Source organism: Lathamus discolor, chromosome 18 (assembly GCF_037157495.1).
Source record: "Lathamus discolor isolate bLatDis1 chromosome 18, bLatDis1.hap1, whole genome shotgun sequence".
NCBI lineage: Eukaryota > Metazoa > Chordata > Aves > Psittaciformes > Psittacidae > Lathamus > Lathamus discolor.
In genome coordinates this window covers 971,868-998,087 of record NC_088901.1, presented here as the reverse complement: position 1 = coordinate 998,087, position 26,220 = coordinate 971,868, and the positions used below count along the sequence as shown (strand labels likewise).

At 63.8% G+C, this 26,220-nt stretch overlaps 2 protein-coding genes across 3 annotated transcripts; both read left to right on the top strand.

Annotated features, from left to right (window-relative positions):
* Window positions 1-84: 84 nt before the first annotated feature.
* Window positions 85-20,322, top strand: DLGAP3 (DLG associated protein 3). 2 transcript variants are annotated; one of them, XM_065697490.1, is made up of 12 exons: window positions 85-107; window positions 9,443-9,526; window positions 12,035-13,118; window positions 14,016-14,221; window positions 14,822-14,888; window positions 15,009-15,243; window positions 15,726-16,066; window positions 16,174-16,259; window positions 17,053-17,477; window positions 17,724-17,815; window positions 17,982-18,125; window positions 18,578-20,322. In XM_065697490.1, the coding sequence occupies exons 3-12, from the start codon at window positions 12,093-12,095 to the stop codon at window positions 18,794-18,796; spliced, it is 2,841 nt and encodes a 946-aa protein (XP_065553562.1). In that variant the 5' UTR covers window positions 85-107; window positions 9,443-9,526; window positions 12,035-12,092; the 3' UTR covers window positions 18,797-20,322. The 2 variants fall into 2 exon arrangements, with proteins under 2 accessions (XP_065553562.1, XP_065553560.1); XM_065697488.1 differs by having other exon boundaries at window positions 14,774-14,888.
* Window positions 20,323-21,440: 1,118 nt separating this feature from the next.
* SMIM12 (small integral membrane protein 12) lies at window positions 21,441-22,574 on the top strand. Its single transcript, XM_065697547.1, has one exon. The coding sequence runs from the start codon at window positions 21,599-21,601 to the stop codon at window positions 21,875-21,877; it is 279 nt and encodes a 92-aa protein (XP_065553619.1). The 5' UTR covers window positions 21,441-21,598; the 3' UTR covers window positions 21,878-22,574.
* The last annotated feature ends 3,646 nt before the right edge of the window (window positions 22,575-26,220 follow it).

Genomic DNA, 26,220 nt, shown 5'->3' with positions numbered 1-26,220 from the left:
GGCCGGGGCCGCCCGGGGGATGCTGTAGGGCCGGGGCGCACCCGGCCCTCGCCGCGCTGCTCCGGTGCTGCCGGGCGGACCCGGGGGCTCAGCAGCCGCGGAGCAGGGTGAGTGCGGTGGCGCGGGCAGGAAGAGGGGGCGCCGGGTGGGAAGGGAGCGGGTCCGGGTCCGGGTCCGCCCGGGGGGGGGGGGGGCAGTGGGAGAGCCCCACTTCGTGCCCACCGGTGCCGGTGCAGCCGAGTCCCCCTCGGCAGAGCGGGAGCCCCCCGGCAGCCTTTGGGGCTGCTCCTAACCCTTTCCTGCCCGAATCCTCCTCCTTGGCAGCCACCTCCTCGTCTCGGTGTGCAGCGTATGGCTCCCGGCCAGCCCTCGCCCAAACGAGCCTCGGCCCAGCCTCGAAGCACACGGAGCCGGGATGGGGAGCTCCCAGCCTCCCTCTCCTCCCTTTCCCCGCAGGGCTGCACTGGGCTGGGGGCTGTGCATGCTGGGGGCCAGGGGCTGTGCAATGGGAGCAGGGCGCTCGGTGTGCTGGGGCTGTGAGCGCTGGGGCTCCCAGGGTTGGAGCCCGCGGGGAGCCCCGGCTCTGCCTGCCAGACGGCCCCGCTGCTGCCGAGCGGCGCAGCCGGTGCCGACATCTGTGCTTCGAGCCCTGCCTGTGCTCAGTTCACTCCCTGGCACGGCTGCAGCGACAGTTGGGTCCCTCTGTGCCTCCCCATGGATTTCCCCCACCACCTTGCTCTCCGTGAGACCAACTGGTAATGTTTGGTGTGCTTCCTTGCAGGGGAAACTGAGGCAGAAGGGAGGGAAGTAGCAGAGTCCTCTCCCAGTTCCCTCTCTCCTCAGGCTCCATCCCATGCCTCACCCTGGGTTGTTTTTTCCTGCCAAGTGTTGCCAAGAGCCCGGGGGAAGCAAAGGCGTCCCGGGACACAGCTCCCGGCCACGTCTGCCTGGGGCCTGGAGCCGCCCGGCTCCTCCTGTCGCTGCTTGGCGCGTCCCTGGCCTGGGGCTGCTGGTGGGGCCGTGGGGCAGCTGAGTGTGGTTCATGCTGGTGGTGGCCATGGTGGCCATGGTGGCCATGGTGGCCATGGTGGTGCTGACCCCCCTGTGACTACCCCACCTGTGACCACCGCACGTCCCAGCCCGCAGCACCCGTGCGCACGCTGAAGCTCAGGTTCCCCCCATCCCTGGCGCTGACCCCGCCTGCCCCTGTCCCTTGATGTGCAGCAGCTCCAGACAGGGCTGGGCAAGCGCCCCAGAGCCGTGCCCGCCACCGGGCGCTGGTAATTGCCCCACTGCACAGGTCGGACGAGGACGGGGCAGGGCGCCCGGGGACACCTCCCAAGCCTGAGGGGTTGGGTGCTGCCGGCTCTGTGTGGTGGGCCCGGGCAGCGGGCCCAGGGCAGTGCTGGTGGGGACGCCGTGCCCGCCCCAGCGCCGGGCGCTGCTGGCAGAGCGGAATGCCAAGCCATGCAGATGGGGCTGCGGGAGCGGCTGATTGAAGGGCCCTGCCCCGCCTCGGAGTTGCAATCAAATATGCAAATGGCTCCTGAGGAGGCTACTGAGGGCTATTAATAGCGGGGGGTGAGGCTGGGAGGAAGCTGTGCTCCTTGGGAGGATGAGGCGCTGGCTCTGCTTGCCCCAGGCGCCCACCTCCCCGATGGAGGGTGATCCCTGTGGGCAGCCCATGGACACCAGGTATGGCTTTGGCGGGTGTTGCCTGCGTGTCCCCTGTCCAGTGCCAATGGTGCTTGTGTCTGTGCAGAACAGCCAGGAAACCCCATGGACATCCCCTTGCTGAAACTGCAGGGCTGAGGTTCCCCCCATGGGAGTCAGATCTTAAACCAGGAGGAATTTGGTCCCTGGGGCGCTGCTGGGGGGTTACTGTGGCTTGGTCTGGTGGGGAGAGCTTAGCATCACTGTTAGGATGAAGGGAGGCAGGAGGGGACTGGGGAGGGGGCCTCCTGCCCCTAATCCTTCACTTTGTGCCTTCATCTCCCCTTGTTTCCTCCTGTTGTCATCAAGGCACAGGATGGCCCTCTCCTGCCAGCTCCAGTGGGAGCATGAGGTGGGCTCCCACTGTGGTGCTGGGGGGGGGGGACACCATGATGTCCCCAGTGTCCCCAGATGGGGGTCTTGGTGTATTTGGGCCCCCACTGCAGCCCACTCTGCCCTGTCTGAGGGGGTTTGGGAGCTGCCTGACTTTAGAAAATGGTGTAAGTAAAGCTGGAGACAGCAGTAACTAATGATTTGAAATCTGAACCTGGCATAATTAGCCCAATTACCAGTCTCAGGTGACGTCTTCTTCCATCTGATAACGGCCTGAGGAAGAGGGGAATTAATTAACCCATCACTCTGACGTTTGTAGGTCACTGCTGGCTCCTTGCGCCCATCCAGGTGGGAGCAGGGGATGGTTTGGGGGTACCCATCCCTCTCGGTGCAGGGGGTCTGTGCTTTGGGGTCTCATTGCAGGGAGGGGGGCTCTGGGTGAGCCCAGGCACCAGTCAGGGGTGATGGGGTGGGGGAGATGCTGTGGCCCGAGCCTGGGGTGATGGATGGGCTCGGTGTCCCCCGGGAGCGCCACCAGCGCAGGTTCCTTGGTGGAAGATGCTGTGGGCCTTTAAGGTTGCTGTGGAAACGGTGCTGCTCGGTACCAGGAGGAGCCTCCTGCTTCCCAGGCAGGGCCCCCCCATCACTGCAGGAGGGGGACCCCCATTCCCTCCCCTAAGACCACACAGACCCCTCTGTCTGGGGAGGGCCGTGGTGCCACAGCCGTGCCCGTGCAGGCGGGTGGCATTGGGTGTGCAGCAACCCATGGGCTGGGCCCCCTCCACCATGGACCCCCAACCCCAGCCTGTCCTTGGCATGGCCGGTGGTGCCAGGCAGTGCTGCAGATGATGCGGGCACACGCGTGCATCCCTCCTCGGCACAGGGTGTGGAGCGGGCCGAGGCTGAGCCCACGAGCAGCTTGGTGAGGCCCCGGTGCTGCTCTCGGGTCTTGGAGTTTTAATGAGGTAAACGGTATAAAAAGCTCCATTTGCCCTAAATGCCCAGCCCTCCGTGAAGCTGCTGCCGGCACAGCCTGGGCCCACCCCGGGAGCTGGGCTGGGGGCTATGGTGCTGGGCACACGCTCCGGGGCTGGGCACGTGGCAGAGGCAGGAGGAGGAGGGGGATGAAGGCGTTTTAGCACATTTGCAATCATTTCCCTCCTCCCCCCTCCAAGTTTACAGCTTACCTCAGCGGCTTATCAGCCTCCAATCTCATTAAATCAGGCAAATTGTAGCATCTGATATTTTATGGAGATGAAGGTGTGCGCCCAGACTCTATAATTATCAGCAAGGATGTATTTACAATACCTTGTTGCTAGTAAACAAAAAATAACTTCAGATCAAAGCGCTTTTACAGGCGAAATAAATCTGCTGGTAGAGCCCCGCTGCGGCACAGAGATGGCGGTGCCCGGGTGGGCATCACATGGGGGTGACACATAGGGATGTCCCTGCTGCCACGTGGGGCCATGTGCTGGGGCCGTCCCCATGCTGGTGCCCTGTGCCTGGGTCTCCCTTGCTGGCATCCTCGTTGGAACCCACCCCTCCAGCCAGGGATTTCCAGCCTGGAGCCCTCCCCAGCGCCTCTGCTGACGCAGGACCGGGATTTATCGGCACAGGCGTGCGAGTGGCGGCGGGAGCGGTTTGCCCCTCGGTCTGTCCCCGCACTGGGAGCGCTGCGGATTACCGATGCGCTGACGCTGGTTTATTGCTGCCTGAAGTGGATTTATCTGTGCGGCGGGGCCCGGGCGTGCTGCCGGTGTAAATCACTGCAGCGCGGTCAGCGTGAGCCGGAGCACGGTGCCTGCATCCCATCGCGCTGGGGTGTTCCGGCCTTCCCAGGGGTTTTCAGGATGGGCTCCCTGCGGAGTCATGCGCTGCGCTGCTCAGCAGCAGGCACGGGCCCTTCTCTGTCTCAATCTGCTGCCTGCTGAAACGGGGATGAAATGGTGATAATGCTGCAGACGTCCTCTGGAAAGGGCTCTGAGGCAGATGAAAAGCCCTACTTAAGAGTGAGGCCATTATTATTAATAACTCAGAGCAAGGCTGTAAATTCAGCCGACACAGCTATTATGGGAAATGAACCTGCTCCTGTGCTGGATCCAAGCCTGCCCAGCGTGGGATGGGGACAGCGACGGGGACACGAGAGCAGGGCTGGCTGGGTTGTGTCTGCAGCCATTGGGCAGCATGGCTGGAAGGGGCAACGCCTCTTGCCAGGCATTTGGTTCCCTGGGGTGCTTTCTCCGCTTTTTAGGAAGGCCGGAGGTGCGAGGGAAGGGGCTCGGAGCACGGGTCTCCCCCCAGCAGCAAACAAGGTGGCTGAGCTTTGATACAAGGCTGAGGCCTGGCCGAAACTCAGCACGGTGGTGACACTGGCTCTCAGGATGGAGTCTGGATGCTGGAGCTGATGAAGGGGGGATGGACCATGATGCTGTATGATGAGCAGGACCTGCTGTGACCGGCCTGGCGCAGGCTGACTGTGCCCATTTAGGGAGCATCCATAGGAATATCGCATCCATGGGAATTTTGCACCTTGGCAAAGGTTATATGAAAACAAAAGTAACCCAGTGCCAGCCCTCACCCGGCACCTGCAGCCAGCTCAGCAAAAGGCAAAGTGCTGCTGCAGCCTCTGCTCCATAGGGATAACTCCGGCTCTGGCATTGCCACGTCGCTGTCGTGGGCAGCCTGGGGCCGGGGGGATGCAGGTAGCCAGGATGGCAGCGCTGGGTATGGGGCTGGGCAGGGGGTGCTGTGGGGTGCAGGGCTGCGGCCATGGGCTCGTGGTGCTGCCTGCACCTGGCTCGGGAGCTTGTGCGGGGGAACGAGCTCTGATATAAATATCTTTGTGCTCAGCACACGACCTACTTTCCAGACAATGCCATTAGCCTCCCGACTCCCTCATTCATCTTCCACTGTCCTCCCCCAGCCCGCCCCGTGGCAGCACCCGCGCCGCTGCTGCGCTCCCGGTTATGATGTGGTGAAGCAGGATGGGTGCCTGCCTTGGTGGCACCATAGGGACCCGCATGGTGGGGCTGGGGTCCTGTCCCCATGGCTGGTGGGGGGCTCTTGCTGCCTGGCCCCTGTGCTGGTCTTGCAGGGGGTGGCTGGCTCCTCTTTGGGGTTTCTCCACCCCGTCCTAGAGGGTGCTCAGCTCCATCATCCCTTCCTGCTGCCTCCAGGCCCATTCCCTGGAACAGTCCATGGCAGACGGCCTCATCCAGGGATAGACTTGTTGGGGACATCCTTGCCAGGGCAGGGAGGGAGCACAGGAGAGCAGCAGCAGCAGCCAAGTGTTGGCTCTGCGCTGGCCCATGGGCAGCGTGTGGGGACCAGGTCCCCCCCGAGCTCCCCAGAGCATCCCTGGCACTGGAGCCACACACGTGGCTCATCCCAGGGCGATCCCGAGGGAGCTCCCCCGTGGTGGAGGAGCTGTGCTGCTCTGTGGGTGGGATTAGGGGCAGGCTGGGCAGAGGGTGCCTTGCCCTGGTGGCAGCCCTGGAATCATTGTTCCCCTTGGAGCTGGAAATGCCTCCCTGGAGGCAGGGCAGCCCCGAGCCTGCTGCACAGCTCCCCGTGCCCCTGGGGCTGAGCCCCTGCTCCTCCCCTGCAGCTGGGCTTCAATATTCCATGTGTAGTGCTGGTAAATCCTGCAAATCTCTTCTATCTCTGAGCTCTTGTCACAGGAATATCGGTGCTGTAATCCCTGCGGGGGCCCGTCCCGCAGCCCTGCACAGCCCCCCCAGACCCTGCAAGTGTTCACACACCGTGTAGATGTGCCAGGGGTTAGTGGTGGCCTTGGCAGTGCTGGGGTAAAGGTTGCACTTGGTGATGTTAAAGGTCTTTCAGTCCAGTTGATTCTGTGATTCCATGGCCATGCTTCCTTTTCCTCACGTCTTCCCATGAGATGCTTTAGAGGCTGGTGATAGAGCAGGACCCGGTGCCCATGGCAGAGAACCCCGTCACCCGCCCTGCCTGCGCTGCCTGCTATGAGGGCAGGCACCGTCCCCATGCTGTATGTGATGGGGATGCCAGAGCCCAGCGTGGTCCCACCGGAGTGTTCCCCATCACTGCTGTGCCCCCGCTCACCCTGTCCCCCCTCGCTCTGCCCTGTGTGGGGGCTGTGCTAAGAGCATTGTGCAGAATTACGTATTTAAATATTAAGGTTTTCATCAGCTTTGCAAATGAAGCCCATCCATTAAAGCAGCAGTTTGGGTCCTCCGCTGGTGAGCGGGGACTGTGCTGTGCCCCAGGCTCCGTGTACCCATCCCAGCCCTGGCCCTGAGGGGTCCCACGGGTGGGATGCAGCCTGGGAACGGGGCACAATGGCCCAGGGCATCCCTGCTGGCCCAGGGACCAATGACTCTGCTGCCTCACCATTCCCAGGTCCTGCTTGCTGGAAACCCTGGCTCCTGCGGCCCCGCTGCAAGCAGAACCGTGGGATGGGATGGTGTTGCAAAGGGAACTGGTTGGGGTGGGTGTTACTTGAGCAGGAATGGGCAGAGATCATCACTGCTGCTGTGCTTGGTGCTAACGCCGCGCTACCCCAAGCTCCCAAAGCAGCTTTGGAGTGATCCCTGGCTTAAGTCATTACACCGTGTGTCCGGGGATGTAAGTGGCTTTTTAAGCCCAGGCAGCACGGCCCATCCTGCCGATGGAGCAGGGAGGAAGTAACGGCACAGCCCGGAGCATGCATGGGGGGGCTGCCATGGGGCCCAGATGCCTGGAAAGGGCCCTCTGATGGGGCAGGTCTAACTTCTGGGAACGCCCGGAGCCCACTGCCCGCCTGGGGCTTTGATGGGCACTGGAGCAAGGTGTCCAGTGGGGATGCAGGCAGAGCCCCAGGGCAAGCGTGGCGCAGGGGGATGCCTCTGCTCATCCCCTCCCTTTGCTGCAGGTGAATATTGGGCACGTTGGTTTGGTGTCAGCTCTCTGTCCCATGGGGCTCCCTGGGGTCACCTGCATGTCCCCCCCTTCCCAAGCACTGGAGGGGCACTGGGGGAGCATGCTGGCTGCTGCTGGCCCTCGGCAGCATGGGCAGATGCTGAGTGCATCCATGGGAGGAAAGCTGTCCATGGGCATAACTGGCGATGGGTGCTCATGCGTGCAGTGCAGTGCCCATGAACCCTGCACCAGCTGGAGTGGGATGGGGTCCCCAGGGCCTTGCTTGGTCCCTCCAGGGTGGTCTCCCAACCCAGTTGGCTTCTGCTGTTCTGGCTATGGGGCCTCACCTCTGGCAGTCGGTCCCATGTGTCGTGTCCCGGCTCCCATGGGCAGGATGAGCATCACTGCAGGGCTGAGGGGGCTGGAGGTGCAGCTCACCCTCCCACCCCTGCCTCTGCTTGCTCCCGTCCATGGATGCTGGCACGGCCCCTTCCCTCTGCCACCTCTTTCCTTCTAAGCCAACTTCACTGTGGGCTCTGGCTGCCGGACCCATCCTTTTGTACCGGGCTTTTGGAGAAGTGGATCTTCCATCAAGATCCAGGTTTGGGCTTTGTAGGGATGCAACACCGGGCTCCCTTCTGCACTGGTTCTGTCCTGGCAGCTCTGAGATGCTTTGGCTCTCTAGGGCACCTCAGAGCATGGCTCTTGCCCTGGGGATGTTGGTGCTGGGTACCAGGGTGTCCGGGCTGGGCTGTGCGTGCGGGTTGGATGCAGGGGTCCTGCTCCCTGCAGCAGCAGCAGCCGGAGGCACGTGCGCTGTGCCAGGGAGTCCCGGTGCTGGCGGCCGTGCGGGATCCCTGGCAGCTGGGGCGCGTCGTGGCCGTATTTCCTCGCTCTGCTCCAGGAGTAATTGCTCAGATGGGGATTTGGGGCAACTCCCATCCCTCTCCCGGCATGGTAATGAGTGAAGAAGACTCAAAGACAAATGGCTCATTAAGAAGCAGTGCTGCATTGCAGGATTTTTCATCCCACCAACCGCTGCATCAGCAGAGGCAGCACCTCTCGCGCTCGCTCTCCCCAACCCTGGAGAAGGATCTGCCAGGCAGCCAGTGCCAAAATTAATCTTGTGCTTAATAACCTGATAACCTGGCCTCCCTTCCTGACGGCCTGTCCTCAGCATCCCGGTGCATGGAGGCAGCGCTGGTTTGGTACCTGGGAAGTGCCCAGTGAGGAGCGATGTGCAGGGAAAGGGCTGAGCATCGGGGTGCCAGGGTCCCCCCAGCCCGGCTCCAGCAGCCGCTGCCGGCAGCCTCAGCAAACCCTTCTCGCCCCACTCACCTTCGCAGCTCCTCAGTGGGTATTTGCCCTTCGTGACTTTCCCAGCATCTTGCTTTATCCCTTATTGCCAGTGGCACCCGGTCAGTTCCTGCCCCTCGCAGCCCTCCCACCTGCAGCCCGCTCCGTTTTCTCCCGTTAGCAGGAATTGGGTTTGATTTCGTGATTGCATTGAGCGCATTTGCTGCGATCTTTGCACCCTGCTCACTCCCCTTCCCCTGGCCAGCCCCTACCCCAGGGTCCTGGGGTAACAAACCTCTCCCTGAACACCCTTCCTGCCTGGCGTGGCTAACGAACCACCGGCGAGCTGCTGGCAGCTACTTCAACTTTAAAGAAAATAATGGCTCGGCGCAGAATTACGCGCTAAATTAGGCAATTCCTCACTAAGCCCCTCTCATTTTATGTTTTTTTTTTTCCAGGCTGAGTAAATTTTACTAATCCAGCCTAATAAAATAATAGAGCAATTAGTAATTAAATAAAATGTTTGCTTTCCACAACCCTTCTCGCTTACAATGGGGAAAGTCAATAGATTACGAGCGCGGTGCAAACGACCTGGCGATATTCCCTATGCATTTCCTTCCCGTGACCGTAGCTCAGATTCGCGCAGTTCCTAAGTGGGAAAACCACTTCAGGGCCCTTTCCTTTCCTCCGGGCTCCAGCTCGTGTGCGGTGCTGGGCGCTCACGCTGCGCGTTTGTTCTCTCCTGCTTTCATCCCTGGCCACAAAGCCCCGCAGCAGGACCCGCGCTGCCAAAACCTTGTGCTAATTTGCAAAGCAGAATGGGCCGAGCTCGCGCGTCTGCCGGGCCGGCGGCTGGGATAAGATCCCTTTGCTCCCACTGGAGAGCCGGGGTGGCAGGAGGAGGCTTTGTGGAGCATATGGCTGGATCCGGAGCAAATCAAAGTCGACGGCGAGGCGGCCGCTGGGCCAGCTCTGGCGCCCGCTGGCAGGGAATTGCATAAGAGGATGGGGCTGGGGATGGTTTTGGGCTAAGCTGGGCAAAACACGTGGCCGTGGCCGTGCCGAGCCGTCCCCGTCGCTGCTGGTGCAGGCAGCGCTGGTGCGGGGTGGCCTCCGGGGAGCAGGGAAGGCTGGGCTGTGTTAAAACGCACAGGGAGTGGGGTCAGGCTGGTTCTGGGGAGGAGCATCCTTGCTCTTCATCCTCCTTGTGTTGCTCCCCCAGAGCCTGCTGCCCCCAGGAGATCCGGTGTGGAGGAGCCATCGGTGGCCAGGGCCATGAGGACAGCATCCCCCTGAGCGCAGGGCGGTAAGTACCACTGATGGGCTTCACCGGGACCCCGGCACATGCTGCCCATGGAGTGGGGGGTCAGGACCCCCAGGTACGGGTCCATCAACCCCGGCTCTTGGGGTTTGACCTGGAAATGCTGGAAACCCAACCTTGCCCTGTGCCAGGGCCGTTTGCTGGACCCAGACGTTGTGGTGGGGCTTTGCTGTCCCATCACCTCCCCACTGCTAGTCCTGAAGCTGGAGGAAGGCTGGGGGGCCCTGGGTGCCACAGGGTCCCAGCAGAGATCAGGCTGCTGCTGGGGCTGCCCCGTGTCCCTGGGCCCAGTGCGTTGCTGCCTCTGAGGCAGAGATCTCACTGGGTGGCTGCTGGGAAGCAGAACCGCCTGTGCCAAGTGCTCCTATGGGGAATCGAGCTGGAGGCTGGGTTTCAGCGTGGCTGGGGCCTAGGGGCCCTTCTCCTCCTCCCCGTGCTGACCCTCGTGGTGGGGAGAGACGTGGTGGGAGCAGATGTCAGAGGGGAGGTGGCGGTGGGGAATTGCCAGTGGGAGTTTCTCCAGGCTTTGGATGCAATAAAGGCAAGGAGTGAGTTATCTGCAATGGTAATTATGCTCTTCCAGTTTATCCTAGCACATAATCATGTGGGCGGTAGGTTCCCACTGGTGGTAATTACCCTGGTGTTAAATGGCACAAAATTCAGCCAGGCTGGGTTTGCCCCCCCCCACCCCCCTTTTTGAGTCTGTGTTTCGGTGGCACAAATCCCTTCCTTCCCAAGAGATGTGCAGTGTGAGCGGCCCTCAGTGGGACACGGATCCGGCTGGATCCCCCTGTCCCATGTGGCAGCCTCCTGCCTGCACTGCCCGTGCTGGACAGGTCAGAGGAGCAGGCTTGATGGCTTCTCATCCCTCTTCAAGTTTCAATAGGTCTGAGGACCCTGGGCCACGCTGCTCTGCTGAGACCCACAGCATCGCTCCCAACCCCTTCCCATCTCCAGGGTGCCCACAGAGGCATCAGTGGGTCCCTGCCCAGGGCTCAGGTGCTTGCATGGCCTTGGTGAGCTGGTTCTGGCTGGGATGCAGCATCCTTCACCATGGCTCGTCCCCATCCTCTGCCGTCTCCTGCTCCACCGGTGCCTGCGGGACTGCTGTGCCAGGGCCCAGCTTTGTTTAACTCCTGCCCTTGCTGCGCGCAGCCCCGCCGGGCTCGTGCTGATGGCTGCTCCTCTGTTTTGACCCCTTCTCTCCGCTGCAGCAGCAATATTTGGCTCACCTGAGAGCTGCCCTCCCCGAGCAGATGATGGCTCAGCCTGCGGCAGGGGAGGCAGAGCCGGGAGCCTGTGTCTGTCTGTCCATCCTGCTGCCGATCGCAGGCTCGGTCCCTGGCAGCAGCTTTCCTGGGAGGCTGCAGCATCCTTTGGTTAAGATGCAGCCATCAGGGAGCCTCGTTAGAGCTGGAGCGCGACTGGGGGGGCAGGGGGAGAGGCACAGGGCAGAGCATCCAGCCTTGGGGCCTGGAAGGAAGGAGGCGGTGGAGGCTTGTTAGGGCAGACGTGTTCCCTGGGCACTGCTGCGTCCTGTTTGCTGCTTGCCACCAACACACACGTCACCTCCCACCCTGTGACCATCAGGGGCCTCCAGCCCCTTTCCTGGTGTCCCCCTGATCCCCACGTGTCAGACAGACCCCATCTGCATGGGGACCATCCCATGGTCACCTTTCCCACCCCACGGTCACCTTTTCCTGCAGTCAGTCTTGGATATAGGCTGCCCACAGCACCCTGCCTGCGTATGATAACAAGAGCATTAACGATGCTTGTTAATTAGCTGAGCTGCACTGGGGAATAAGTAATTTCCTCATTTACAGTCATACCAAAGGCACAGCCTTCGAGGACCATAAGGAAAACAAACCTCTGTGGGTGCACTCAGCTCCAGTGTCCCCAAGGCCAGCCTGGCTCAACACCATCCATCCTCCTGCTTCGCTCTGGGGATGCAGCTGAGCCATCTCCGCTCCCTGGATCTCCCTCCGTGGGGGCTGGAAGGGCTGGGGGGGCTGGGGGGGCAGACACTTGTGGGTCTCCATCGCGGCTGGGCACGGTGCAGGGAGGATGGGCTGGATGGAGACATCGGAGCGCGGCTCCCCCGCGCCCCGCGGCAGCTCATTAGCGGCTCCGTGAATCGCAACGGCTGAAAATCCCCGCCAGAACCATTTCCTCATGGAGAAACACTTCATAATATTTGGTGTCGGAGAAGCAAACAAGTTTCTGATGATGGCAGCGAGTCCTCCCTCGCCGTCTGCAGGCCCGTGCTGCCTGTGTCGCTGCTGGCAGCTCCTTCTCCTTCCCGCTGCCGGCACCGTGCCCCCCTTGCCCCATGGAGAACCGGGTTTCTGGCATTCCAAGGGCTCAGCCAGGGCCAGATCCTGCCCTGGGAGCTTCCCAGCCCTCTCAGTGCGTTCCCATGGGGGAGCCGCAGCGTTTTCCTGGTGGTGGGGTGCAGGGGCGAGCGTGACGCTGTGTCTGTCCCTGTCCCCACAGATGAGCCCGCAGGGACAGCCCTGCAGGATGCCGAAGCTATGGGGCGGGTGCTGACACCATGAAGGGCTACCATGGGGAGCGTAGCCAGGTACAGCCCTCCTCCGGCCACCGCTGCCGCTGCATCCCAGAGGACTGCCAGCATCCTGCCGACTACATCCAGCACGGCCCCGAGGGCCGGGTGCCGTACCCCGTCAGCCCCAGCGAGCCGTGTTCCTTGGAGCATCCCTACTGCCCGGTGCGGAGCCCCGGCGCGGCCAGCGAGTGCCCGGGCGGGCCCTTGAGCGAGCTGCCCTCGGCCAGCGCCAGCAGCACCTTCCCGAGGATGCACCACGCGCAGCAGCCCTACGACTCCTGCGACGAATGCATGGCGACAGCAGCCCACCCCGCCAGCAAGATCAACCGCCTGCCCCCCACGCTGCTGGACCAGTTCGAGAAGCAGCTCCCGCTGCACCACGACGGCTTCCACACCCTGCAGTACCCGCGGGCCGGCGGCGCCGAGCCCCGCAGCGAGAGCCCCAGCCGCATCCGCCACCTCGTCCACTCCGTCCAGAAGCTCTTCGCCAAGTCCCACTCCCTGGAGGCGCCGGCCAAGCGGGAATACAACGGTGCCAAGATGGACGGCCGCGGGGACGGCTACCACCACCATCACCATCACCACCACCACCACCACCACCACCAGTCCCGCCACGGCAAGCGCAGCAAGAGCAAGGACCGCAAGGTGGACTCCCGGCACCGGTCCAAGATGATGGGCTGGTGGAGCTCCGATGACAACCTGGACAGCGACAGCAGCTACATGGTGTCCGGGCGGCACGCTGCCGACCAGGGCACCCAGTACTGCGTGGACGCTCCCGAAAGTGCCTTCAGAGACTTGACCTTGAAGAGTCTAAAAGGCGGCGGGGAAGGAAAATGCCTGGCTTGTGCCGGCATGTCCATGTCTCTGGATGGGCAGACAGTCAAGAGGAGCGCCTGGCACACCATGACCGTCAGCCAGGCACGGGAAGCCTACCCCAGCGCCGGCAGCACCGAGAAGACCTTGATGCTTCAGGAATCAAAGGCCAAAGACCGAGCGTACCAGTACCTGCAGGTGAGGGGCCGGGCAGGGGCTGCCACCCCAGGGGCAGTGACCGGTGACGCCGTGGGGTGAGCCAGGGCTGGGACCTTCCGCCCCAGCACCCCAGGGCCCTGTGGGGATGCTCCAGCTCTGCTCCGTGTCCTGCGTTGGTCCCCGCTGTCCCCCATCTGCCTCCTGCCCTGTACCTGATGGATCTGGGGCTCTGCTGGCTGGGTGGCCCCTCCTCTGCTCCCTGCTTGTGGCTTTTATCCCACTTGTGCCTGGCTGGGTGCCACCCCCTGCCTCGTCACCGGGTCCCTTCTAGGTCACCCCCCTTCCAATTAAAATCTAATTAACTTTTCTCTTCCTTTCCCGGGGGAAGGAGACAGGGATTGGCAACGCCGCGCTGGGCAGGGGAGGGGGGTGGCCGGGGCCCCTCTCTGCCAGTAGCGGGGGCATCTGGGCTGGGGGCCGGCCCCACTGCCCTCCCCACGGGGCTCGGGGGACACCGTCCCCCTGCCACAGCCCGGTAAGGACCCCGTGGTGCCGGTGGGACCAGCAGCTGGTGGCTGTGCTGGCATGGGGGGGATCTGGCCCAGCCGTGCCTGCCGGGGGGGCTGCGAGGTGGGAGAGGCTGCGCTGTCCCGTGTCTTAGGAATGGGACTGGGCGCAGGGAGCTGCAGCTGCTGGGGGGGCTCAGTTCTCTGGATTTAGGGGCTTTCTCAGAGCCCCCAGGGTCTGTCCCTGCAGCTGTGGGGTGCTGTGGGGAGGGCAGGGGAGTTGTGCCAGTGCAGGCGCCAGCCTTGTGTTTGGGCCACGCGTGCACGCTGGGGCTCAGGGTGGCAGAGGCCATGTGGCAGGCACGGGGCTGGGCATCCCGACCTCGGGACCGCAGCCACTGCATCTTCCTACGCTTGCCTCCCGCTCCAGGTGCCCCAGGACGAGTGGAGCGGGTACCCGGCGGTGGGCAAGGACGGGGAGATTCCCTGCCGGCGGATGCGCAGCGGCAGCTACATCAAGGCCATGGGCGACGAGGACAGCGCCGACTCGGACATCAGCGCCAAAGTATTGCCCAGGGCGGCCACGCGGCGAGACAGCTACCGCCGCTCCTCCAGCGCCGACCAGGCCAGGACCAAGTAAGGGCTGTCACCTCCCAGAGCCATCTCAGCACTGCGGGCAGCAGTGGGGCCATGGAGCTCCCTGGGAGGATGAGCAGCATCATCCTGGCTTATAGCCCAGTGCAGCGGTGCTGAGCCCTGCCCCTGAGCTGCGGCTGCCCTTGGTGGGTGCTGGGATGGGCATGGCTGTGCTGGGCTTTGGGGTGGGACCTGCTGCTGCAGCCGCATCAGAGGCTGGGGAAAGAGGCACGTTCAAGAGGAGATAACTGAAACGTGCCCAGTCCCGGAGGCACGTTCGAAAGGAGAAGGCTGGGACATGCCCCAGTCCTGGAGCGGGGCGGGCTGGCTCCTTGTCCCCGTTCCCACTGCCTGGAGCAGGCACACGCCTCTCCATCAGTCTTGCATTTTCGGGTGATGGCTCCATACCCCCAGGACAGCGTTTTGGGGCAGTGAGGAGTGGGGACAGTGGTGGTGGCCATAGTGAGCATCACTACAGCCGCGTTTCCAAATGCTCTGCTTGAATTTGTTGCTTTTGGTGCGATCCCTTCTATTCCCACTGTCTCTCATTAGGTTTGCAAGTAGGCACTATTCTGATTCATATATCTGTAACTGTCCCAGCTGCTGCACACCACCGCGAATGCTCCCGCGGGGACAGAGCTACGGGCGCTCCTTCACCACCGGCCAGGTATGGTACCGGTGCCGCGGGGCAGTGCTGGCGCAGGGAGGTGTAGGTGTTCCCCATAGCATCTCCTGCCCCGCTCAGCCCCAGCTCAGCACCCCCAGCCTCACCCGCTGCTCTCCGCAGATCAACGACGAGCTCAACCACCAGTTCGAAGCCGTCTGCGAGTCGGTGTTTGGCGAGGTGGAGTCTCAGGCCGTGGAGGCGCTGGATCTGCCCGGCTGCTTCCGCATGCGGAGCCACAGCTACCTGCGGGCCATCCAGGCCGGCTGCTCCCAGGACGACGACTGCCTCTCGCTCTTCTCCATGTCGGCCCCCGCCGGGCCGTCCATCACCAGCAGCATCCTGAAGCCCAGCACTTGTGAGTCCCGGGAGGTGGTGAGGGCTTGGTCATGCGAGGGACTCCCACATCTCCCTGCCTTCATCTGGAAACATGCCAGGGGCTGCTGATGTCCCCACTCCTGCCCCGGCCCCGTACAGCCCTGGCACAGGCTGCGAGCATCCTGCTCGTGGCCCAGTCCTGGTCAGGGGGCTGCTCTGTGCCCCCAGCTCCCGTCTGCTCCCTCCATGCCCCCGCTTCCATCCCCATCTCTGCCCCTTGAGGGTGCTCTGGGAGCATGGCCAGCGTGGGTCTGGGGCGGTTTCCAGCGGGGACAAACAGGCCGAAAGCCCCCCTGAGCTCCAGCCTGGATCTCATCCGGCTGCGGTGCAAACCTGGTGGGTTCCTGAGCCCCCGCTGTGGGAGGAGGTGGGCACCGGCCCCGGGGCCCCTGCTCGTGGCGGGAAATGAGCAAGTGTCTGAGTTTTCACGGTCCTTTTCATCCTGCGCCTCTCCCACCACAGCCTTCAGTTACAGAAAAGCTCCACCTCCCATCCCTCCAGGAACCAAAGCCAAACCCCTCATCTCCGTCACGGCGCAGAGCAGCACCGAGTCCGCCCATGAGAGCTACCTGCCCGGCGAGGCCGCGCGCGGCTCCGCATGGTCCAAAGACTCCGCGGCCCGCTGCAACTCGGCCGAGAGCCTGGACACCTCCAAGGTGACGTCCGTGGCCCTCGACCTGCCTCCGGTCCAGCCCCGTGCTGCTCCCAAGCCCTCCACGCTCATCATCAAGGCCATTCCCGGCAGGGAGGAGCTGCGGAGCTTGGCTCGGCAGAGGAAGTGGCGTCCCTCCATTGGCGTCCAGGTGGGATTCGCTCCTCCCTGCGGGCTCCAAGCTGGCTCCGAGCCTGCCTGAGTGGCGTGGGCCATAGCGAGCTGCGGTACCAGCACCCTCCCTCTGTCCCTCGTCAGGTTGAGGCCATCTCTGACTCGGATACAGAGAGCCGGAGCCAGAGGGAATTCCACTCCATTGGGGTGCAGGTGGAGGAGGACAAAAGGTACCGCGCGACCGGGCTGGGCTGAGACCTGCCACACTCACTGCACTGTGGGTCCCTGAGCAGCACACCCCATCACTGCCCCACAGCAGCGTTTCGTTCTCTCCTCTGGCTGAGACCCTCAGAGCTCAGCGCTGTCCCCATCCTGGGCAGGATCTGCCCTCCCTTTGCCCTTGTACCTCACTGCTGCAAGCAGACTGCCTGCTCCGCTCCCTGTGCTCGGGTCCCTTCTGCTGGGGCTCAGCCCTCAGCTTTGCACACATGAAAGCTTTGGGCTTTCCTGCAGCTAAACATGACATTTTGGCTGGGTTGGGAATGCTGAGTGGCAGAACCTGCACGGCCTGCGGGAGGGGAGCTCCTGCGATGTGCCCACGCAGCCTGGTGTGTGCTCCTCCATCCTTGGTCCAGCGCTGGTAGCCATGGAAACGGGCTAAGAGCAGAGGAGATAAGGGACCAGCAGGTTGTGGCTGCTCAGAGCTGTTCCTATGGCCCCAAATACTCCAGGATTCAGACTGATACTGGCATCCCGAGCCCCACTGTGGCTGTGGGCATCCCTCACTCTACCCCTGCCCATCACGGTAACCAGGGAGGGGATGGGGCAGTGGGGCTGTCCTTGTTGGCCGTGGCTGCTCAGAGCCATTCCTATGGCCCCAGATGCTCCAGGATCCAGACTGATCCCAGCATCCCCAGCCCCATCACGTCTGTGGGAGTCCCTGCCCCTGCCCAGCAGGCCGGCAGGGAACCAGGGCTGGCCCTGTTGGCTGTGGGGGTCCCCATGCGCTCCTGCTCTCCGCAGGCGAGCGCGCTTCAAGCGCTCCAACAGCGTGACAGCAGGCGTGCAGGCGGACCTGGAGCTCGAGGGCTTCACCGGCCTGGCCGTGGCCACCGAGGACAAAGCGCTGCAGTTCGGGCGCCCCTTCCAGCGGCATTCCTCGGAGCCCGAGACCGGCCGGCAGTACGCGGTGTACAAGACGGTGCACACGCAGGGGCAGTGGGCGTACCGGGAGGACTATCAGCTGCAGTACGACACCGTGGAGGTGCCCCGGCGGGATGCCTGGATGGAAAGGGGCTCCCGCAGCCTTCCCGACTCCGGACGTGCCTCCCCCTGCCACCGCGATGGGGAATGGTTCATCAAACTGCTGCAGGCGGAGGTGGAGAAGATGGAGGGCTGGTGCCAGCAGATGGAGAGGGAGGCTGAGGACTACGACCTGCCGGAGGAGAGTGAGTCCGGGGGGGGTTGTGGGGTTTGGAGGCACTGGGACCACTTTGGAGCATCTCCCCTGCCAAGGCTAAAGAGGCTGAGTGGGGACAAGAAACACCAGGAAACTCCTTTGGATTAGTGGGGTCTGGAGGAGGGAAGAGATGCCCAATGGGTTAGCGGGGTGCAAGGGGGTGCAGGTCCGTACCATGTGGGGACAGGCTCTGTGCCCCATGGGAGCGCTGACTGTCTGCTCTCCTCCCTGCCAGTCCTGGAGAAGATCCGGAGTGCCGTGGGCAGCGCCCAGCTCCTCATGTCCCAGAAGGTGCAGCAGTTTTACCGCCTCTGCCAGCAGAACATGGTGAGTGCCAGGCAGTGGTGCCATGGGGTCAGCCGTGGCCAGTGGGAAAGGGACTTGATAACGCCACGGGGACAGAGATCCCCCAGCAGCGAGGCGGTGGGACGACCTCATGGCCAGTGGAAACGATGTCCCACAGGGTGATGTGGATGACACTCTGTCCCCACAGGATCCCAACGCATTCCCTGTGCCCACCTTCCAAGACCTGGCCGGCTTCTGGGACCTCCTGCAGCTCTCCATTGAGGACGTCAGCATGAAGTTCGCAGAGCTCCTGCAGCTCAAGGCCAATGGGTGGAAGATTGTGGAGCCCAAGGTAAGGGCAGGGCTCTGCTGTGGGCGCTCGTCCCCCATCACCTCTCCCTTCCTCCTCCTCCTCAAGCATATCTGCACCCAAAGCACCACTGCTTTGCTGGGCTGCTGCAGGGGACTGCTCTTAGCAAACACTTGGAAAATCGAGCTGGAAAACACGGGGGTAAAGAAGGGGCAGTTTCCCTGCCGTGGGCTCGCTGAGTGTTTCTGAGCAGCGCTGCCTGCACAGGGACAGGCAGGGTCTTGGCACGGGCAGCCTGCGGCAGGCACCTTCACACCAGTGCAGGCAGATGAAAGGACGTGCACTTGGTGTGCAGGAGGGTTTGCGGGGCCATCTCACCGTGGCTTTGGCACCCAGCACGCACGGAGGCGTCTCACACGCCTGCTGCCTGTGCCGAGCCCGCCGGGATGCCCGCTCCCGGGGATCCCACCCTGAAGCCGCTGTTGTCTGTGCAGGAGGAGAAGAAGGTGCCTCCCCCGATACCAAAGAAGCCGCCGCGCTCCAAGGTGCACCCGGTGAAGGAGCGCTCCCTGGACTCGGTGGACCGGCAGCGGCAGGAGGCCCGCAAGCGCCTCCTGGCAGCCAAGCGCGCTGCCTCCTTCCGCCAGAGCTCGGCCACCGAGAGCGCGGACAGCATCGAGATCTACATCCCCGAGGCGCAGACCCGGCTCTGACCGCAGCCTCCGCTTTTCTACCCGGACTGGACGGCGCGGCCGTAGCTCACTGTGACGGGGGCCGCGGGGACACCCTGGGGCAGCTCTTGGCCCCGCTCACAGCTTCTCTCTTTTCTATCTTAGACCTTTCGTGGATCCGTCGGCGGGGGAACACAAGCCCGGTTCTGCCCCGTCCCATTGCCCCCCCTGCCCGCATGCCCCTGCCAGCCTCTCCCGGGGTCCGGGGCTCTCCCTCCCTCTGCCCTCCCTGGAGCCATGCCCCAGCTCTCTGTCCCCTTCCCACCCCTCCTGCACCCCCTCCCCAGCCTGTGCCCCCACTGAAAGAGAGGTGACCCCCAGCCTCTGGCACCCCTGGGCTGGAGGGGAGGGGGCTGCAGGCAGGCCCCCCCCAGCCTCTCTGTATTCAGTGCAATCCCCCCAAACCCAGTGGGGACGGGACCCCCAGCCCCACCAGCACCAGGCTTTGGGCTGTGGCAGGGACACAGGGATCCTTTGCGCTGCCCCTGCCTGCCTCTGGCTCAGGTGCCACGGGGGACCCAGGGCTCCTTCCCTATATACATCTATAACTATAACCTGAGGAATAAACCAGAAACTCCCCGTGCCCAGCGCTGTGTTCTGCCTGGCGGGATGGACCAGAGCAGCAGGAGCCCCCGGACACGGCCCCGCTTCCCTCGCACGGAGCATCGCGATGCGCTTCTCCCCTTCCCGCTCAGCCCTCCTTCCCCATCCGTCTGTCCCTCCATCCGTCCGTCCTTCCCTCCTGCCAGCCTGGAGTCTGGGAGCACCTCTGCAGCGTGGCACCAGCCAGGGATGGGGGATGAGGTCCCCCTGTGCCTTCACCAATGGGAGCCACTTCCCAGTGTGTGAGTGAGGCGGTGGTGATGGGGAGACCTGCCTGTGGTGCCAGGGACCGCCGTGGCTCTGCCGGTGGGTTGGATGGGAGCACGGACATGACCAGCAGCCGCTGCTTGAATGTGGGGCTGCTGGAGATCTCCCTGATGGGTCACCCCTTCTCCCGTAGGATGGGACACCACAAGACGGGGCTGCCATGGGCTTGGTCCCCCCTGGTCCCTCTCTAAGCATCCTGTCCCCCCCAGTGTCCCTTTTGGTGGCAGAAGAGGGGAGGACCCAATCCCTGTCCCTCAGCCTGCCACGCAGCATCACCAGCCACCCCCAGGCAGGGCCGGCAGGTGCCGGGAGCTCCTGAAATCCATGGCCAAACGACTCCCAGGGCCCTGGGGCAGGGCAGCGGGATCGGAGGCAGCTGGGGGGGGGCATCTTGTGCCCCCCATGTACCAGGAGGGGGCCAGGGACAAGCACGGGGGTCCCTTGCTCCAGGGGGTTCTGCCGGTGCTAAACAGCCCTGGGACGGCAGCGCCTGCTCAGCCACCCAAAGCCCTTTCCCTCCCTGCTCCCCCCGGCACCCTGGATTTAGGGATGCGCCCGGGAAGGGCCCGCCCGCCCCGGCCAGCGCCGTGCAGTGACCGTGACACGTGGCTCCCTTTTTACTGTACCGAACCGAACCGAACCGCCGCAGTTAATAAAGATGACTTTGGTTACTCCGGGCCAGCGGCCGCCTCCCTGCGCGGACACGGCCGGCACCGGGCTCGCCTTTCCCCCGTCTACTGCCCCTTCGTGTCGCGGGGCTGGGAGCGGATCTCACCGTGGGGCAGCTGGGGGGTGTCTGCAGGGCATCCCATGGGGCTCTCCCTGTGGGTACTTGCATGGATCTCCCCAAGGGTTTCTCCCTGTGGCTCTCTCCCCGCTGTGAGTTTATCCCCGTGGCTCTCCCCATGGGAGTCTCCCCATGATTCCCCCTGGGGGTCTTTCCCTGCAGATCACCCCTTGGGTCTCCCAGTGGCTTTCTCCACTGGGTCTCTCCCCATGGGTCTCTCCCCATGGGTCTCTCCATGTGGGTCTCCCTATGGCTCTCCCATGGGTCCTTTGCTGTGTGTCTCTGCCCGTGGCTCTCTCCCCTGGTTTTCCCTCATGGATGTCCCCATGGATGTCCCCATGGTTGTCCCAATGGATGTCCCCATGGGTGTCCCCATGGATGTCCCAACGGGTGTCCCCATGGATGCCCCATGGATGTCCCCATGGATGTCCCCATGGATGTCCCCAAGGATGTCCCCATGGATGTCCCCGTGGATGTCCCCATGGATCTCCCCATGGATGTCCCCATGGATGTCCCCGTGGATGTCCCCATGGATCTCCCCATGGATGTCCCCATGGATGTCCCCATGGATGCCCCATGGATCTCCCCATGGATGTCCCCATGGATCTCCCCATGGATGTCCCCATGGATCTCCCCATGGATGTCCCCATGGATCTCCCCATGGATGTCCCCATGGATGCCCCATGGATCTCCCCGTGGATCTCCCCATGGATGTCCCCGTGGATGTCCCCATGGATCTCCCCATGGATGTCCCCATGGATGTCCCCATGGATGCCCCATGGATCTCCCCATGGATGTCCCCATGGATGCCCCATGGATGCCCCATGGATCTCCCCCTCCCTCTTCCCGCGGGGCAGCCTCAGCCGGGGCCGTTCCTCCAGCACCGCTCTGTCCGCCAGAGGGCAGCACCGCCCCGCGGTCGGGGCCCCGCTGGGCCGTTGTTGTCTCTGACCGGAAGAGGCGGGCGGCGGCGGCGGCCGGGCCGAGGTAAGCGGGGCCGCCCGGGGCTCGCTCCGGCTGCGGCTGCGGGAGCCCCGCGGGTCCCGGCGCCTCGCAGGCCGCGGGAGGGCCCGGGCCCGGTTCGTGACCGGCGCTTTCCGCCCCCGGGGCAGGCGCAGCCCCGCGCCATGTGGTCCGTGCTGTGGGCGGCCGTGCGCTCCAAGGCGCCGTACGTCACCTTCCCGGTGGCCTTCGTGGTGGGGCTGGTGGGCTACCACCTGGAGCGGCTCCTCCGCGGGGACCCGCCGCCCGCGGCCGAGGACGAGAAGAGCATCTCGGAGCAGCGGGAGGAGCGCAAGCTGCAGGAGATCGCGGGCGAGGACCTGACCAAGGTGGTGAGCCTGAAGGACAAGCTGGAGTTCGCCCCCCGCGCCGTGCTCAACAGGAACCGCCCCGAGAAGAGCTGATGCGGAGCGGATGTGGGCGAAGGGAGCCCTGCGGTGACTGCCCCCGGGCTGCGTCCCGCAGCGCCGGGCTGGGCACTCCCCGGTCACCCCTGCACGTCCTCCGCACGCCCCCGGGCGGTGCTCGGTGCCCACGGCTGCTCTAACCCCCCGCAGCCCCCCGGAGGGTCGGGGCTTGCCCCGCAGACACAGCACCCAGGCCTCCCGTGGGGCAGCGTGGGCAGGGAGCCGTGCTTCCGAGGTGGAACCTGGCTGCAGCTCAGCAGCTCTCAGCCTGTCCCAGCCCCTGAAGCACAAAAGCCGCTGGGCCTGGTTTTACCCGTGTGTCTCTAGGCTTGGCTTCTTCCATGGTGTGAGGATAGAAGAAGCAAGGCCCTGAGTGGCACGGGGTTGGGGTCAGGCTTCAGGAGGACCTGCTGCCCTGCTTACAGCTCTGCCATGGCTCTTTGCAACCCCAACCACAGCACCACGCTACTGCATCCCACCCGCAGGAGCCGGAGCAGCAGTGGGCATTCTCCAGGGAGCCCCTCTCTGCGTCATCCCCAGGCTTCAGAGTGAGGAAGAGGGACAGGGGAGGTGGAAGTCCTGGCCCTGCTTCTGTGGTGGAGCTCTCACTGTGGCGGTGGCTTTGGGCTGGTGTGTTGAGAACAGGGACATCTCTGCCCTGAATGGAAACAGCCAGAATAAACTTCTGTCTGTCCTTGGGCCTCTGTGTGTTCTGCACCAGCCCCTGACCCCAGCCCTGGCTCACGGTGTGCTACAGCTCCCTGTGTTTTCAACCCCTTCTACCCTGGCAGAAATGCCATCATTGTCCCTGACAGGCGCTGACCTCGGGGCCTGGCAATGGGGTGGCAGCCAGGAAGGAGGGGAAGGCACCCAGACCCCAGCCCGTGCTGTGGCTGTTCCTCCCTCCCGGCTCCCCAGGCACATCATCTGCTTCCCCTCAGCTCCCTGTCTAGACAAGAAGGGCTGTGGCAGAGCTGGGTGAGGTCCCAGGGGCTGGGGGGGGTCCCAGTGGGCTGGGCTGTGCGTGGTGGTTATCCTGGGTGTGCGTGGTTATCCCGGGCTGTGCGTGGTTATCCTGGCTGTGCGTGGTTATCCTGGGCTGTGTGTGGTGGTTATCCTGGCTATGTGTGGTTATCCCGGGCTGTGCGTGGTGGTTATCCCGGCTGTGCGTGGTTATCCTGGCTGTGTGTGGTGGTTGTCCTGGCTATGTGTGGTTATCCTGGCTGTGCGTGGTTATCCTGGGCTGTGTGTGGTGGTTATCCTGGCTGTGCGTGGTTATCCTGGATGTGCGTGGTGGTTATCCCGGGCTGTGCGTGGTTATCCTGGCTGTGCGTGGTTATCCTGGATGTGCGTGGTGGTTATCCCGGGCTGTGCGTGGTTATCCTGGGCTGTGCGTGGTTATCCTGGCTATGTGTGGTTATCCCGGGCTGTGCGTGGTTATCCTGGGCTGTGCGTGGTTATCCTGGCTGTGCGTGGTTATCCTGGCTGTGCGTGGTTATCCTTTGCTGTGTGTGATGGTTATCGCTGCCTCCCAGCTTGTTTTTTTCCCCTGGAGCCTGAGCAAGGCCGCGCTCTGCCCCGGCCCTGCCCTCCCCTCGCAGGGACGATAAATCTGCCGTGTCTGGTGCGGAGCCCTGAGGTCAGCAGCGGTTTGGTGTTTCCCACCGCTCGGGCCGCTTCCTCAGGGCCCTGCTGACAGCTTCATGCCCGGCTGTGTTTACCTCCCGACCTGCTGTCCTCAGCTGGATCGCTGCCCTCCGGCTGGGCCCAGAGCCCAGCACCACCGGGAAGCTGCAGGCCTCTGCTGTCACAGCACGTGGGGCTGGGCTGGAAGGGGCAGGAGGAGGCTGGGGACACCACCAAGGCTGTCCCAGCTCTGCCCCACTGCTGCCTCCTGCGCTAGGGCTCACAGCACCTCTTGTGCCACCACCACGGCACTGCCCTGAGGTCGCCCCTGCCCTTGGCCTCTCTCTTCCCCAGCCCGGTTGAGGGTTCCCTATTGTGCTCTGGGGTGGGAAGGGTCCTGTCCCTTCCCCCAGGCTGGGAGCAGCTGGACCCAGCTCGGAAACGTCTTCTGAAATGCCTTTGTTCCCCGCGCCGGAGCGGCTCCCTCGGCTGTTTATAGCCCATTGATCCGCCTGTTCCCAGGCCGGGCCGGGCACAATCGGGCTTTGTCGGGGCCTCGCTGCCCCGTTTCCTCCCCTGGGCCCAAGCGGTGTCGGCTGGGGGGGCTGCTCCAGTGCAGCGCCCTTGGGAAGGGCTGAGTCCCGATGTGGCTGCACGGGCACCGATGGCATCTCACTGGTCAGCCTCTGCCCTGCTCCCAGCACCGCTGCCTTGCTGGTCCTGCTGCCTTTCCCGCTGGTTTCCATGTGTCTCCCGTCCATCCCTGCGGCAGACACCGGCTGTGGAGTCCCCGCAGGGGCTGGGGTGAAGCTGCTTCCCAGAGACCAGTCGCCTTTCTCCTAAGGCCTTGGTGCCCTAAACCCACCCTTCCTCCCATTGAATCCCAACAATGTGCTGCCTGGGAAGCGCTGGCTGGACAAGAATAGGAGCCGGCGAGTGCTCAGGGCTGGGGTGAGCAGCCACAGTGGATCATGAAGAGTGAGAGGAAGCTTTGTTGAATAAGCCATTATGGCAAGAAACCGCACACAGCCCCTCAAGCGCAAGCCCTTGGCCTGGTCCAGCACTTTGTAATCCAGCTGTTCCCAGCATGGCACAGCTGGCGCTGCAGTGGGACTGCATTGTCCCCAGGCCTGTGTTCTGTGGGAGAGCATCCTCCCAGGGCTGGTCCAGCTTCTGGGGCCGGCTGCATTGTGCCATAGAGTGGGGATGGAATCCAGCAGCTGCAGAAGTGCTGCCTGTCCCTGCCCAGCCCATAGTGGCCATGCCCCAGGCTCAGGAGCAGCAAGCTGGCTCTTTAGCTCTTGTCATGGCCCTGCTGCCTTGCTGCAGCATCCAGGCTGAGCCTCTGCCCTTCCTGGTGCTGGGTTTGCTCCTGGGATTCCATCACAAACAGCTTGGGAGAGGTGGCAGTTTCCAGGGCAGGACGGGGCAAACTGGGGCTGTGCAGGAGTGAGCTCGCTGGGGTCAGCCCAGGGGACTGGGAGGGCTGCTGTGCAGGCAGGAGCAGGGGGAGCTGCTTGGCACGGCTCGGCCATGTCCGGTCAGGTCAGAGCAGGGATGCACCAGCTGCGTGGGCTGGGACACGGTGACCCTGCGCTGGCACAAGGGCTGCTCAGAGCCAGCAAGGCCTGGAGTGACGTTGTTCTGGGAGGGCTCTGGGGCCTGAGGGCCTCACGCTCCCATGTCCCATCCTGGAGCAGCGCAGTCACCCCGGAGCACCCAGGGCGTGCAGGCAGCCGGTGTCCCTGCGGCCCCGGGACATGGAGGGTGCTCACCCCAGCTCCACTGCAGACCAAATGGTGCATCCCCAGCAGCCCCCGGGGACGTCTGCTCCCTCCCGTCCCAAAGCCGAGGCTGTTTTCCCAGGCTCCAGTTCTGCCCTTTCCGTGAAGGCAGCCGAGTCCTTTCCCAGCCTCCCTGTGTCGCTCATCCCTCCCTGCGCATGTGCTCCGTGCCCTGCCTGATGGCTCCGTTCTGCAGGCAGCAAAGCCGAAGTGCTGCGGGTGAGGAGCAGCTTTGCTCTGCACTGAGACACATCCCTGGGTCCCGGCTGGGGACAGCTACAGTGGGACACGGCCCCTTCCCACTTGGCATTGCCTCTCGCTGCCACAGCTCAGGGCTGGCTCCCCATCCCCATCTCGGCTCATTGCTTTCAGGGCGCATCATCCTCCGGTGACAGGAAAAGCCGCTGCAGCAGCTCCTGCGCTGCCGGTGCTGCAGTGGGACGATGCCGCTGGCAGGGGCCGTTCCCAGCCCGGGGTGGGCAGCGGGTGCCAGGCGCCGCGGTCCCGTCGCTTCGGCACAAGGAAGCGGCTGGAGGGGAGCGACAATGTCAGGATGCGGGAAGTCATCGGGGCTATTGAGCGCGCTTCCTCCCGCCCGCGGTTCTCACACGGGGCCACATTCATTGTGTGCCGTGCCCGCGCGTGGAGGGCTAAATATAACCCCGGGCCCAGGGAGGAAGGGAGCTCTTTGGGGTTTGCTTTGCCCTCGCTCTGCGCTGCTGGCAGCGGCACTGATAAGGGCAGGGTTGTACCTGGTTTGGTGTCGCCGCGATGGTGGGTGCTGCCGGCACGGGGTGCTGGGCTCCGGGGTCTATGCCCAGCTCAGGAGGATGCTCCTGCCCAACCACCCTGAGGGGCTGCAGGAAATGGGGAGCTGGGAAGCTGTGGCAGAGCCCTGGGCATGCATGGGGGGTCCGGCATTGTGTGTGT

Coding starts and splice junctions, on each gene's coding strand:
- DLGAP3 (XM_065697488.1), top strand. CDS start 12,093: ATGAAGGGCTACCATGGGGAGCGTAGCCAGGTACAGCCCTCCTCCGGC. Junction 13,119..14,015: donor GAGCGTACCAGTACCTGCAG/GTGAGGGGCCGG, acceptor CTCCCGCTCCAG/GTGCCCCAGGACGAGTGGAG. Junction 14,222..14,773: donor GCCGACCAGGCCAGGACCAA/GTAAGGGCTGTC, acceptor GTCTCTCATTAG/GTTTGCAAGTAGGCACTATT.
- SMIM12 (XM_065697547.1), top strand. CDS start 21,599: ATGTGGTCCGTGCTGTGGGCGGCCGTGCGCTCCAAGGCGCCGTACGTC.